Source organism: Trichoplusia ni, chromosome 10 (assembly GCF_003590095.1).
Source record: "Trichoplusia ni isolate ovarian cell line Hi5 chromosome 10, tn1, whole genome shotgun sequence".
Lineage (NCBI taxonomy): Eukaryota > Metazoa > Arthropoda > Insecta > Lepidoptera > Noctuidae > Trichoplusia > Trichoplusia ni.
In genome coordinates this window covers 6375789-6390284 of record NC_039487.1, presented here as the reverse complement: position 1 = coordinate 6390284, position 14496 = coordinate 6375789, and the positions used below count along the sequence as shown (strand labels likewise).

The 14496-nt window shown below is 35.9% G+C and overlaps 1 protein-coding gene across 7 annotated transcripts in view; it reads left to right on the top strand.

Annotated features, from left to right (window-relative positions):
- The window catches only part of LOC113497924 (protein pangolin, isoforms A/H/I/S), a 139680-nt gene that overhangs the window by 118932 nt on the left and 6252 nt on the right, over positions 1–14496 (top strand). For 4 of the 7 annotated variants that reach the window (XM_026877732.1, XM_026877730.1, XM_026877736.1 and 1 more), the window contains 6 exons: positions 4039–4159; positions 4542–4638; positions 5610–5720; positions 6194–6313; positions 12205–12412; positions 13487–13652. In XM_026877732.1, the coding sequence (XP_026733533.1) occupies positions 4039–4159; positions 4542–4638; positions 5610–5720; positions 6194–6313; positions 12205–12412; positions 13487–13652 (823 nt within the window). Of the gene's footprint in view, positions 1–4038; positions 4160–4541; positions 4639–5609; positions 5721–6193; positions 6314–12204; positions 12413–13486; positions 13653–14162; positions 14317–14496 lie in introns of all 7 variants that reach the window. The other 3 variants (XM_026877735.1, XM_026877737.1, XM_026877733.1) reach the window with 2 other exon arrangements.

Here is a 14496-nt window from a genome sequence, read left to right as displayed (position 1 = left end):
CATCGCCTTTTTAAAGAAAAATAGACCGTAGTGTATTAGTAGAAAAAATACGACGCTCGATATTTTTATGTTTTTCGTTATTTTTTATATATAAGAAGCAAAACAAAATAACGTTTAAGTAGTTAGTAATTTGTTGAAAAGCGTTTCTAACTCTATAGAACGACCTTAGCAAGTATTTTCTAACCTTAAAAAAAATAACATTTCACCACAGAGGACAACAATTAGACCGCATATTACAAATATACAAGAACTCCATATATTTCTAACTCCCATAAAATATAAACCATTGTTGCTAAGGTGTATAGAAAATGAATAGAAACTAGAATATACAAGTTCTAATTAACATGTACCTCTGTTTCTTCTGTTTTACCTGCAGATGCAGTTCCAATTAAGAAAACTGAAGCTATGAGATGAAAATTATTGTCATTGTTATCTTTGTATCTAAAGCTGCTCTTTATTCCAGTTGTTTTTAACTATTTTAATAGCACATCTAGGATCTAGATTTTACTATTTGTGTAGTTGGAGGAATGGGCATTCAAAAAAAAGTATTGAATGGAAAAGTCTGCATTTAAGTTTTGAAGATTATATTACTTATCAATGAAAATTGTTTTTGAATGTAATAGCTGTTTTGTAGTTAATAATTCAAAAGGAAAGGAAACAGTTTTTATACAATGATGAGTGAATTAACATGTTAGTGTTCTTATTTTTCTAAAATGTTGTGTGATCTTTTTAGGTTTTTATACACCTACTCATAATAGAAGTTCAGAAACTTTTTTTATATAACATTTAGTCTAGTGAAGCAGACGTTTAAAAATAAAGGACCAAATAAATAAGATCTACCATAAAAACGAAACTTAAACAAATTCCGATTGATTAAACAAAAAGCACGCTCCAAGAATTTTAAATTCTTGTTCGTAAAATGCAAATGAAACATGCCACATCCAGGTGCCAGTCTATATATTATGCGTATACATAGTCTCTGGCTGCCGAAAGGTCAACGACCCCCAGCCTCCCTGATCCACCCTCCAATATTCAGATTTGAATATTGTGCCCCTCTCAAATTTTCCCGTTAGGTTTTCTTGAAACGAATCGCTCGGCAAGAAATATAAGGAAAAAGTTATAGCGATATTTTTTTGGGATTTTAAAGAAGATTTTTGGCGTAATTAGAGGATCTTTTATTTAAATTTAGCGTGTTATCATTTTTTATACTCCTCTACCGTGCTGTACCTAGACTGCAAAATAAAGTATTTAGTATTTAGCCTTATTCGATAGTGTGTTACTCTCAACAAGAACATATTCTGATAAATCAAAATTACTCTCTAGAAAGCATCTCAAACAACCTACATCTAAAAACTACAATTATCTTAACATAACCAAATTCTTTTCTATAGTTACAAATTTCATTAATATACAAATAACACCCATATTTCCTATAAAAACAAATTCATATCCTATTTTCTTAATATCATCTTTTCCTCATATGAAATACCGTGGAAAGTGGGTAGATACGTAAATATGTGCAGCCTCCCCTCGTTATGTGGTTCCGGATCGGATCCGGCTCGAGACCGGACGGAAACGGATAAGAAATGACGTCTAATCCGGTCGAGAAGGTATATTTGGCTGACTGGAGCACTGAAAGGATATTTTGACTTTAAATTGATTGTATGATAAATTTTTTGGTTATTTTTTCTTAGAAAGGTTGCCTAGTAGTTTACATCTATCTGTCTTTTGTTTCCTTTTTAATCTAAGAGAAAAGAAGCAAAACATTAGAGTCCTTTTGTTTCACAAAACATTCTTTAGTCTAAAAAAAGTTCATCCCAAAAAGTTAAATAGCTGAGATCTAAAACTAGACCAAAACTTCCAAGGTCGGTGGACGTGACGCACACAGCCGTAGCGCCACCCCTCACCCACACCGACGCAGGACACGTGTACGATCACCCCTACACATGGTTGCCATGGCAACGCAGCATCCTGCTTCCACGCCCACTACCCCGGGGGCGAACTCTCAAGATATAACGCCCTACTTCGTTCGCATTGGTGAACTAAAGGGGTGTATGTATGCTGCGCCTGTGTGCGTCTGCTAGGTTCCTGTTGTGACCTGACGGAATTCGCCAATTCCATTTTAAAACCGGTGACGTATACCTGCTCGTAACAGACCCCCGATGCACCGAATTACGAAAAAGTTAACTAGCTAAGCAGTAAGCACGCGTCTATATACTCGGTTAGTGAATGCAAACCGAGCACTCAACTTTATTCGCAACATTCACCGTCCGCTCGTTAACAAACCTATTCAAATTTGAAGTATTAGTCGATTGAGGCAACATTTCTCGCGTCCTATCGCCACGAGTTCCAATTAGCGACTGCGGCTTGTCGCTGGAGTGGCGGTGACGTCACGCCGAGCTTTCATGCGGCTTCAATAACTACCCACTCAACGATTTCTTCAATAGCCGGCCACTCCACCTGGCCTTCATTAGGGACCTTCTCAATGTATACGCAGAGCTGAAAAGATGCCTACTAATTTAAAAAAACGCAAGTTTTAACAAGAAAAGTTGTTTAGCTAATAACGCAGCCGGCCTGCCGCGTGCGCTAAGTATTTAATAGCGCTATCTAATTGCGTGATATAATTTTGAATGATTACCGTCTGTCAGCGGAACAAAGCGCGCTCAACTCTTTTGTTTCTGCCGGTCGCGCCATAGACAAATCTTATTATGGAAATATTTTCAAATTAAGAACGCGCTGCTCCCGCATTATGCGTCTCGACTGTCATCATTGTCTATGGTTTCTTTTTGTTCGTTGCTCGCATGTCGAGGTTTTTCGACCACCGTTTCGGTTTTTTTTTTTCCTTTTTTTAAACTGTCCCGAGCGTGAATGGAGGTCTTTGTTTGTTCGTGTTTTATTATTAATTAGTGGGGCTTCTTTGTTCGTGGTAATTATTGTCTTAATAAGCAGTTCCTGCTCTTCGAATATAGACGGGCGAAGGGATTGTCAGCCCTTTTAGTTTTAAATTGCTTGGAATTGTGCGTTAAGAGTACGTTTTCAGTGAGTGCTTTTACACCCACGGTTGTTTTTGTTTAAACTATTAAACGAGCTTTGAAATTGTATGGATACGAGTGGCTATAAATGTGTCGAGATAAATTAATAATAGTACATTCAGTAATTTACGACTTTGCAAAGCATTTCCCGTAAATGCTCCCGCCGAACTCGCAAACTATTAATCCATTAGCTGCCATTAAACATTTGAACAGCTCGTTACATCCTCCAAAAGCGACTTATTTACAAAGACAGTCATCATAACCTCACTTTGTAACAAAATAAAACTTGAAATTAAATAACGTCTACGTGTACTGTCGTTTATATCGTATAATAGAGTGGTGAAAAGAATTCCCAGTTTAATTAGAGGTGAGATACTCTGGCTCGGAAGTGCGACGCCTCAATGGCCCTCGTTGGGCGCCATTTTGCATAATTGGGCGACGGCGAGGGTAGAACGAAATTTATACGTTCCAGGCGCCAATTTACTTGCTAATGACGCGTCGTCTTCCCATAGAGTAGTTGTCGGGTTTTTGTTAGCTTGGAAACTTTGTTTTTTTAGGGTTGTGTGAAAGGTTTTGTATTTTATTTTTCTGAAAAGAAACGTTGGATTTTTCGGCGTCTGTAAACATGACGCCGGTGTCTTTTTATGTTGCTAAACAGAGTTTTTCAGGATTTAGATTTTAGTAAGACTTTTTATCTTGAAAATAATATGAGCTTTTATTAACTTTTATTTTTATAAGTAGCTATAATAAACTTACTTTAACTTACAACATATTCATCATTCCTTTTTAAAATATATTTTCAGTTTTAAAAGAAATTTCAAGGGAATTTCCGATTCGGTTTAATTCATTACTACCCCTTATTTAACAGGTGTAAATAATTATATCTAAACACGTACATAACTATATCAATCAATCATTTTTAGTTGTTATCCTGACTAGCAGGAATACTACTGAAACTATCCCTTATCTCAACATCAACATTAACCTTACCTTCTCTTTGTTTCAGACGGGTAAGATGGGCTTACCGGCAGGAGGCAGCCTGTCCCTCTTCTGCCCTGGTGAGCTGGGTCAGCCCCCACCAGCGCACATGGGCATACCCCCGCCATACCAGCTGGACTCTAAACTAGGTAAGCTTATATAAGTAGATGAAAATAAAGTCGATTTTTAAAAGATAGAAGAAGTAGGATTGTATGTGTTAATCTATTGACCATTTTAATAATCAATTAGTACTACTTGCTTTCCATTTTCGGAAAGTGCAAGATGGTTTTTTTCTTTTTTTTGTCAATAAGAATTATTGGACTTTGGTTTTTATTTACTTACATCTATTTTACTAAATCAATAAAAAACGTGAAACTTCACAAACATTGGGAAAAAGTTACTTACAACGAGTCATACAACATACAACATATAGAACACGGTGACTTCACAAAAAGAAGCCACCAACTGAAATACTCTTCAAAATCTACCCAAACTAATTTAGTGTCTAGACTAAACTTACTGTTCTTTCAGCGGCTGGGTTGGCGCGGACGCCCATGTACCCTTTCCCGGGAGGAACATATCCTTACCCGATGCTAAGTCCGGAGATGTCCCAGGTTGCGGCCTCATGGTGAGTCAAAATAACAGTTATTAAATATTTGTAATAGAAGTAATGGATGGAGGAAAGCCTAGTGCGCGATGATCATGGAAACATCCTTCCAAAAACTCTTGCTATTGTTTGCCATATTAATATACATACCAAGGTAGAACTTAGTTTAGTAGTGTCTTCAAGTACCTACACCAAAGCGTTAATTTGGGAACACGGTGGCTTAGGTTTAGTCAGTGAGATTCAAACATTATCAGCTTTTCATGTACACCAAAAAAGTGGGAGTCCATGAAAATTTGCCTTACCAGAAGAAAAGGTTAGACTGAAGCTTGACAAACTACAAAGTCTCAGCATTCGTAAATTTTGTTTCACGATATAAATTATTAATTGCTCATGTTTCCAAAGATTACAAGAACTAATCCATGATTAGAATAAGTGGTGTTACTTATGATTAACATGTAAAGAAAGCTTTAGCTTCTCACTACATCTCTGTTAAGTAAAATACTGTGATTAAAAACATAACCCTCTTGGCACTGTAGGGTAAAAAGGGGAAATTACATACACTTCTTAACTCTTTTGTCTAACATTTTTAATTAACTATTGTTCCTACTTTACAGTCCACAATTGTAATTAGTCATAAGTTAGTAAGTTTAAATTCTAAGAACTACCACTTGATAAAAAAATCACTGTTGAAGTCAAAATATTTCAAACGATGTTATTTTTCAAGAAATGTTTCCTTTTACTTTTTAAAACCCCAACGCAAAAAGAGGGGTGTTATTATGTTTGGCGTGTCTGCCTCTCTGCGCCATCATAGCTGCCGAACAGATCAAGCCATTTAAATTAAGTTTGTTCAGTATTAAAGATGAATCATGTGCAAGTGTTCTTAAACATGTTTGACATAAACCATTTATAAGTTGAGGAGGATGAAAGTTTCTACTGTCGGATATTTTTAATTTATTTTAAGCCCATATTCTATAGTTTTGTTGTTTCCCCAGGCATACCCCGAGCATGTACCCCATATCGTCAGCGGCCAGCGGCTTCAGAAGTCCGTACCCCACGTCGCTGCCTATTTCAAGTTCTAGTCTATCGAGGTATGGTATCATTAGGTACATCGCTATTTACTATTACTCAATCATTTTTACTGCTTCTTGATTCGTTATCCTAGCTAATCGTACTGAAATGAATTTTCATAAGACTCGAATGATTATTGAGTGTTTTTGTGCAATTGTTTAATTGAGTTAGTTTTCATTATTGAGTTGAGTCACATATGCATAAACTAACCTAAAAACTTTGTGAAATATTATATTATACTACTAATCGGTTTAATGAGTACTAACAATAAGCAAATAAAGCATTTTTCTGAAGTTCGCCAAATTGAAGCTCCTCAAATTGACATCTCACATAACAAAACCAAAACTATTACTTTCCTATTCGATATAGAAGAAAAAAAAAACAATATTTCTTATAATTAGGGATGTTTTAATTAAACAATCAAGAAGAATTCAAAGGATAACGGATTAAAGTAGTGGTAGCTAACACATGGCAGCTCAATATCCCTCATACATTTTTCTCCACACAGTGAATTGTACCGGTTCTCCCCGACGCTGGGCGGTGGACTGGGCCTGGGCTTAGGGCCCGCGCTCGTCCCCCCTCCCCCCTCCAAGTCAGACCTCGACTCACATCATTCACGATACGCACGGTAAGATTTATTAAGTATATGGAATGTTTTCTTGTTTTGTACTGTCGGCAGACAGAAGTGATTTTCAGATTGGATGTGTTTTAGCAAATTTTGTTAGTTGCTGTTATGTAGTGGAGTAACAAAGAGTTGTCAACAAATGTATTAATAAAACGCATTAGATACCAGTTTTCTACATATGCAGGAAAAAACTTAGTAAATATTTATATGGTTAATTGATTTTTTACCGTGACTACGGACCCTTTTCTAAATTGTCCTTGTGGGTTCTGTATTATGTTGGTTTTCATCTATTTAAAGCCTCTGTTTAAAACAAGAGTAATTTAATTTTACGTTGAATGATCTCATTTCCTCACTCAAATTTTTAAATCGTGTGTCAATTCTACTACCTTAATTACTAATATAAGTTTTCTTCAATATTTCGACTTGTACCCAAGCACCAAAAAGGACAGATTAGGTTCCTAAATCCGTGAGAAACTTCCAAGTCAATATTTATATCTTTTTTTCGTATCATATACTTGTTATTTGTGACATGCAATCATGTTTGATTCATTGTGCATCAGCAAATAAATTGTTACTGCAATTTCCCAGCGATTAATCTTATGCTTTATAACTTGCGATACGGAATATAGATGTTGCGATTAGACCCGAATGTTTAAAACTGCGGGAATACGAAGAATACTTAAAACCGATTCTTTTGTTACATTGTATAATGAGAACTTTTTGTGACTTGTGATAAATAAAGTCAAAATACAGAACTTGAAAACTTAAAATATTGTATTAACAAAATAATTTACTGGTCCTATCTTTTTTTAACTGTTCCTGATACAAAACAATAAGTTTACATCACTGTCTCAGTATAGATTTTTTTAAAGTTGAATAGCTATTATTTATTTTTTACAATTTTTACTGCATATAATGTCTAACTATTCATAATAATCTTTGTTAATAAGAATGCATCATTATATAATTTCATATTATTTCCATATTACCGTATCAATTCAAAGGCAAACAAATTCATACAAAACCTAACCTATCCTAACATAAATAAAAAAATAAATAAACTTATCTGGACATGTGTTCGCCACCCCTAAACGCGCGTTATCTCGAACCCATCAAAAGGGGGCGAGCAGTTTAGTAGTATTATAGCGTAAACGATAACATCACTTGATACGATCGCAGATTAGGAGCAAGGGTGTGAGCCGTGACAAAAGCTTTCGTGCAGCTGATTGAAACGTTTTGTAATACAGTTATTATAATTAATGTTCTAGTTAAAAAAAACTAAATAATAGTTGTTTTTGCAGTTTGTACTTGTAAGAGTTAAAACAGCATAATATTGCTAAAACTTTGCTGTCTGCCTGTCCGCATGTCACATGGCAATATCTCAAGTACCAACGTAATTTACAACAAATGCTTATTGTAAATAGTGAAGATTAAACAAATTCATCTATCGGTATAATAATGTAAAATGGAATCGTTTCCTTGTTAAACTATGGAATATTATGACACCTGCCTCAAGACATGATAATAAAATTAACTACTAATTTATTATTATTTCTTACTAATTGAATATCCGTTATACAGGCTTTGTTTAAGCAGAATTTCATTTCCTCCAAAAATGTAATGTTGTCTTGTACCATTGTTCAAAAGATGCAAATTACAAAAACGAAAAGATTATTCATGATAAATCAAAGAAAAACGACATCTTTTGCATAAATTGTCCAGGAAAGTCAATGGTACAAGACTTATAACTTGTTCAATACAAAGACAACATCAGTCAAAATACTGATGTAGTTGTGGTCTCACTACTCGCGGGAGACTTGGACAAAGCAAAGGACATTAATAATAAAACTAATTAGCTTTCAATATCTGTTTTGTTTGACAAAGCTTAACTATGCGGACTGCACGGATAGCCGAGTGGTTGAGGTCAAGACGCCCAAGCCCACTGAGTGCGATGTGTCGCGGGTTCGATCCCCGTGTTGGATAATGTTTGTGTAATCCACGAATGCTTGTTGTAAGTGTGGTTGTTTGTGAAACACCCCGCGGCACAAGGATTGAGTTTCTTACTACGGGAACTGATTATTTTAAAGAAAAGAATAAGTACCGAAATAAAAAGCTCCACAATAAAAAAAAAGATTCAGTTATCAGACCTAGTTTTTTTTTCAAAGCACAAATTTGAACCTTTTCATACTTAAAAAAAAACCTACAACGTTAAAATTGACCATAATTATTTCACTACAATTATATTGCTAAATAATATACTTCCAGTTTTCAAGTTAACACCTAAACCGAGTATCAACTATAACCGCTTACAGTGCCACCACATAACCCACACATATAAGTCCAGGTACAATCATGTAAATAAGTCTTGGAGAAATTTAATTAAGATGATATATGAGTACCTCGGTTAACGGGTCCCGTCACACGGTACAGTCGCCGAAACAAGTGAGATCGCGAGATAAACTCGTGATATGAAAACAGATTCTTATTTGAGACGGATTGTTGTCATGAAGATGGAATCTTTATGCTAAATTGATTGCTTGTAATATTGACTCATTTTTGCAATAATTTAAAATGATACGTAACGGACATACATGCTTAAGGCTTTAGATCTACTGCCAAAAAAGGTATTCTACTAGCTATCTATCGCAAGCAGCTTCGCCATTTGTGTGTTGGTTATAGCTGCAAAAAGATTACCAAAAAAGTCGTAAAAAGTATTTTTTTTTTAGTTCACCAACTTAAAACTATCTTTACAGGTAAGTACCACCTAATGCGACAGTTAAAGTAATATTAAAACTATTTAAACACTTATATCTATACAAATTTTCAACATTATTTTATATCGACTTTAAATCTACTAAAATTAATACTAACTACGTATCAAGTATACGATAATAATAATAATCAATGTAAATAAAATAAAATCTTAAACAAGTAAACAAATGGCACAATAAGCCTGTGTTATTCGAAAATGTTAGCTAAATCCATACAAAATTTCATCGAAATCGCATAAGCCGTTTGGTCGTGAAGAGGTGACTAACGTACACGCATTTGTAATACAAGTGTGATTGTTTGTCCTCTTTTGTATTAATAGTTGATATCCACGTAAAAATCTATTACCATAAATATAACTGACTGCCACACGATAACATATTCACACCTTGTCCGAGAACTTTTTATTAATATACGTTAAACAGTAACCAGTCCAGTTAGCAAGATTTTCTGTCAACCGTCAATAAACACCTGTCACCGTTTCATTATCGGCTGATAACTAGATAAATTAAGATACGCTAACTATCTGTTCCATATGACATTATATCCACACCTTACTTAACATCTGCGCGAATAAAATTAATTATAAAATGCAAAATACGCTTAAAACAGACACCAGCTTATGAAGTTAAACTATTACGGATGTGGGAGCGAGATAGAGATATATACTTTGTATAGCAACGTCTCGCTTTTACGAATGCAACTGTCTGTTTTCGCGAGGTGGTAGAAAACTCTGGTCTTTCTAACTAATTACTAAAAGGACCAAAAAGTAGTTAATATTCCTGATGTAATCAACATTTTTTATACTATAATTAACACTTAGGTCTAAGTTGTTAATAGGTATTTTATTGGAATGTCTTTAAATTAATATGTTTTATCCGTTTTGGTATTTTTAGTTATAAATACGTACTTGAGTGTAAAGAATTTTGATAAAGAGGCGTGTTTTCTTGGTTAAAAAAGGATGGACGTATAATCTAATCCTGCTTTGTATGGAAAAAGGCGTTATAGTTATTAAAGCTATGTACAAAATCCGTTCAAATAAATAAATAACTTTATCAAATAAACAACGCCATTATATCATTGACTTGTCATACCGACAGTACGTAACACATAATTACCGCGCGCGCGCCGAATACCTCGTTTGGGCTGCGCGCGCGCATTGTGCCCGGGTTTTATTTCTTTTTATATCTTTTCCCCATTTTTAAACCGTAGGAAGTCGTATATCCAGCCAGTTTAGTTATATACGGAACTAATTTCGTTCATTCATAGTTAAATTTAATATGGTCAAGTGCGAGTTGCATTCCTTCACGATTTGTTCAGTAGGTACTATTATTTATCTATTAAAATGCATAAATACTTATATTTTTGCATGCTTTTATATTTTATGGTGTTTATTAACTTTTCCGGAAAAAAATCTGTGAAAATTTCATTAATTACACACTATGACGGTTCAAGCGACTGATTCGGACTAATAATGTCCCGTTTTACTGTTTGGATACGGAACCCTAATAAAACATTTCTACTGGACAGATAAACTAACAAACATACATACATATGTCACTGACAGTGTATTTTATTGATACTATTTATACAAATTTAAGAATTCCAAACTCAGGAAGTCGTTTTTTAATTTGTTTTTGCTTTTTTTAAGTAACAGTCATATTTGAACGGTTGATTGGAGAGTTAACAATATTACGTTAAAACGGATGTTGTGAAGTCTGGATTTATTTTAATTAATGTTTACTTAATTTATTAGGAACTTCTTTTTAAATGTTTATTTATATTTATTGAAGAAAATTTAAAATAACATTTTATTATGTTAATAAATATGTTTAGGTTTACTATGAAACAGTTAGTTTTTTGAAACTTATCTTTTTAAGACGTTCGTTTCTAAATAAGGACAATCATGACAGGTTAACCGTTTAACGACTAATTTGGTTTGTTTAAACTCCTGTTAGTAAAATTAGATTGAGATAAACCAAAGTTTTGGATAATTTTTACCGTTTCGTTTAGAACTTTTGAGAAATCCTCTCTATTTCGCTTGCGTTTTTGTATTTATGTGATCCAAAAAGCTATTTGCTGAGTGTCTTGAGATTTTAACATTTGACTTAGTGGTTTAATATATATACATATGTAATAATTAAATGTAAGCTGATTTAAGTAACACAATAATTCTTATTGAAACTTTAAAATGAAACGATATTTGATACTTGTGCAGACCCTATGGCCTCTAAGACTGACATGTGAAACTATTGCGGGCTGAATATGACGCCTTTGCCTGTCACTCAATGTAAATACGATTAATAAACTATTAAAAAGACATACATTTGTTTGTTTAAAATACCAATTTTTGGAAAATAAGCAACTGCCTTTTCTTAAAGATATTTGCATATATGCAGTAGATATTACCGAGAGCCAAATAAATATTTATAGCATCGTTACCATAGCAACAGAATAACAAAATGAAAAGTTCTGAATATACTCAGACGTGCTAACAGTACATAGTACTTGTGTCAAAAAAATATGTTATACGCTACACGTTATATTGAAAACTTCAAACAAGCTTAAACTATTACGAATCTACGCAAAATAAATAAGCTCCAATAATAAATAATATTAACATAATACTAAAGCAAACGCAATTAAAATCATAACACATTATCATAAATAATATCGCTAATAAGCAACAAGATAAACACACAAACAGCAACAATTTTAATGAATGGGTTGTCGTATAGTCGGCAAAACAAGTTTAATTGCGGCCTTTTTTATTGAGTGTTGAGTGTTTTATTGGGTTGGTTTTCGACGAATCAGAAATGTACAATTAGAATCTTTTTGTCGCAGCTCTATCTTCTATCTCTTAATGGAGGGTGACAGCTAACACCATAAGATATTTCTTCAACGTTGGTCCAGTGGTTTGAGCTTAAAATAGTAACAAACATCCATACATACTTATACATGTAGTATGCATATCATGTTAATACCATAATTATAAGGAAATTATTTTATTATCCGTTCGTGAAAGTATTAGTATCTAAAGATAATGTATTATTTTCCAACACCCAGTTTGTAAAGCTTTCAAACCTCTTACTACCTTAAGCTAATGTAGCCGCTGTATCTTCCAGGTCACTTGAGAAGGGCAGCAGCAGCTCGTCAAGCGATAAGCCGTCGGAGAGTTCAGCGAACACGAACAATAAAGAACAGAACAAGAAACCACACATAAAGAAACCCCTCAACGCTTTTATGTTATACATGAAAGAAATGAGGGCAAAAGTCGTGGCTGAATGCACCCTCAAGGAGTCAGCAGCCATCAACCAGATCCTCGGCCGACGGGTGAGTCTCATTCCAAAGAGCTTTAAAAATAACGAACTTTTCATTCCGAATACAAATAATAACAACAATATAATTCAAATACAAAATTCGATGCCACAAATTTCATTCTAATTTCAAATAATTCGATCCCACAAATCGAAATACAGAAAATTCGATAAAAAATAATATTCAGAATTCGATCAAAATTTAATTCGTTCCAAATTTGAAATTTAAACCATTTTTGTTTATTTTTTATATGTTTTTTGTTAGGTTTTTGTTGACGCTACGAGCGATCCCAATGTAGAATGCTGTGGAATAGAGTTTAATGTTTTATGAAACTTCGCCACGTTTGAACAAGTTATGCAAAGTTATGCCTACTGGAACACATACAAACACATATTATCATATTGATATATAAAACTGTTGTGTAAATAAAGCTTAACAGTTCCAATTAATGGAATGCTCTAAACATGTTGCTATTTCCATTCAGAGTCGATATTAATAGCGCAAGCAACCGATTTCAATAGAGCCGAGTTTATATGGATGTCAATCATTCCAGTCTTATTAAGACTTCAATTAATCAATTATTTGATGTCTATCATCGTTAGCGCTAACATATTCTGCAGTAGAATACATTGGGATTGCGAAAGATTGCTTACATGACGTCATCTGATGAAACTAAACAGAGTTACTAATAAGAGGTGTCAATAACCTCAGTTAACTGTAATTAGAGATTCAGATACTTCCATCAGCTTGAGGTTGAGTAAGAAGACTTAAAAAACCAAAAATGTGATGTTACAATGACTTCTAGTTGATTCAACATATTGGAGACAGCCTTGTTAATCTTGTTAGGAATACGATTGGCCACCTCACCTAGCCTAGCCTGCATTATGGAAGACAATGCGGCCTCGTATCTCACATCAAACAAACGTATTGAATAATAAATAGCTGACCGTAACGCTACCGAGAACGAACCCGTTACGAGTTCCGAGAACGCAATCTCATTCCTAACAAGAGTAACAACGTGTTTATACAAAAATTGAGTCGTGGCACATGGCGACTGGTAACCCAATATCCTGGTATCATAATACGCAGTGGCATTCGTTGAGCCGCGAGGAACAAGCAAAGTACTATGAGAAAGCGAGACAAGAGCGACAGCTCCATATGCAGCTGTACCCCGGGTGGAGCGCCAGGGACAACTACGGTTACGGCTCCAAAAAGAAAAAGCGGAAAAAGGACCGCAGTCCCGCTGAGCTGGGAGGTACTGGCGCTAGCAGCCGACGTGCGGGCTCTTGTCACGGACGCTTGTACATGCTTACCCGACGGTCCCGCACCCCACTAACACCGGCGACCCACACTAACGCCAGCATCCGCCCCCTCCCGTGTGTGTGTGTGCGTGTGCGCGTGTGTGTCGGCCGGCGGCGCCCCGTGCTAGAAAAGCGGCTGGGCCGTCGCTGCAGCCCCTTACGTGTTACGTGTTCTGTGTACTGTAGTCGTCCAGTGAACGTGTACCGTACACCCTACACCCCCGATCGGAAACTATATTGGTTTGTTAAATGTCTAGACGAGACGCGTGAACCGACCGCAGAATAGGTTCTGTGAGGAACATCACAATTGGCCATTCTCATTCTGTAGGAGACTAAATTTGTTAGTGGACGTCTGTTTTTCTAGCACGTGTGTAGGTCGCGGACGAACCGGTCGAGCGGTCGAGTCCACCGTCCAAGTGCATTTCTCTGTTTTGTTTCCATATTGCGGCGTGTTCACGATACAGTGGCATGCGCTCGGCCGCGAGGAGCAAGCCAAGTATTACGAGCTGGCGCGCCGAGAACGCCAGCTGCACATGCAACTCTATCCCGATTGGTCGTCTAGGGCTAATACGCAAAGGGGCAAGAAGAGGAAACGAAAACAGGAGACAACCGATGGAGGTACTGCCGACCACTCCGTCGACGAGCGTCCCTCCCCTTCCCTCCGCTCCCGCTGCCTCCGTCCCGGTCCTCCGCGCCCGATCCCGGTCAGCGTGTCGCACGAAGTCGGTCACGACGCGAACACATGTCCGGAGCGGCCGACGTCCCGCCTCGATGCGATGCGAGCATCGGCTCATTAAA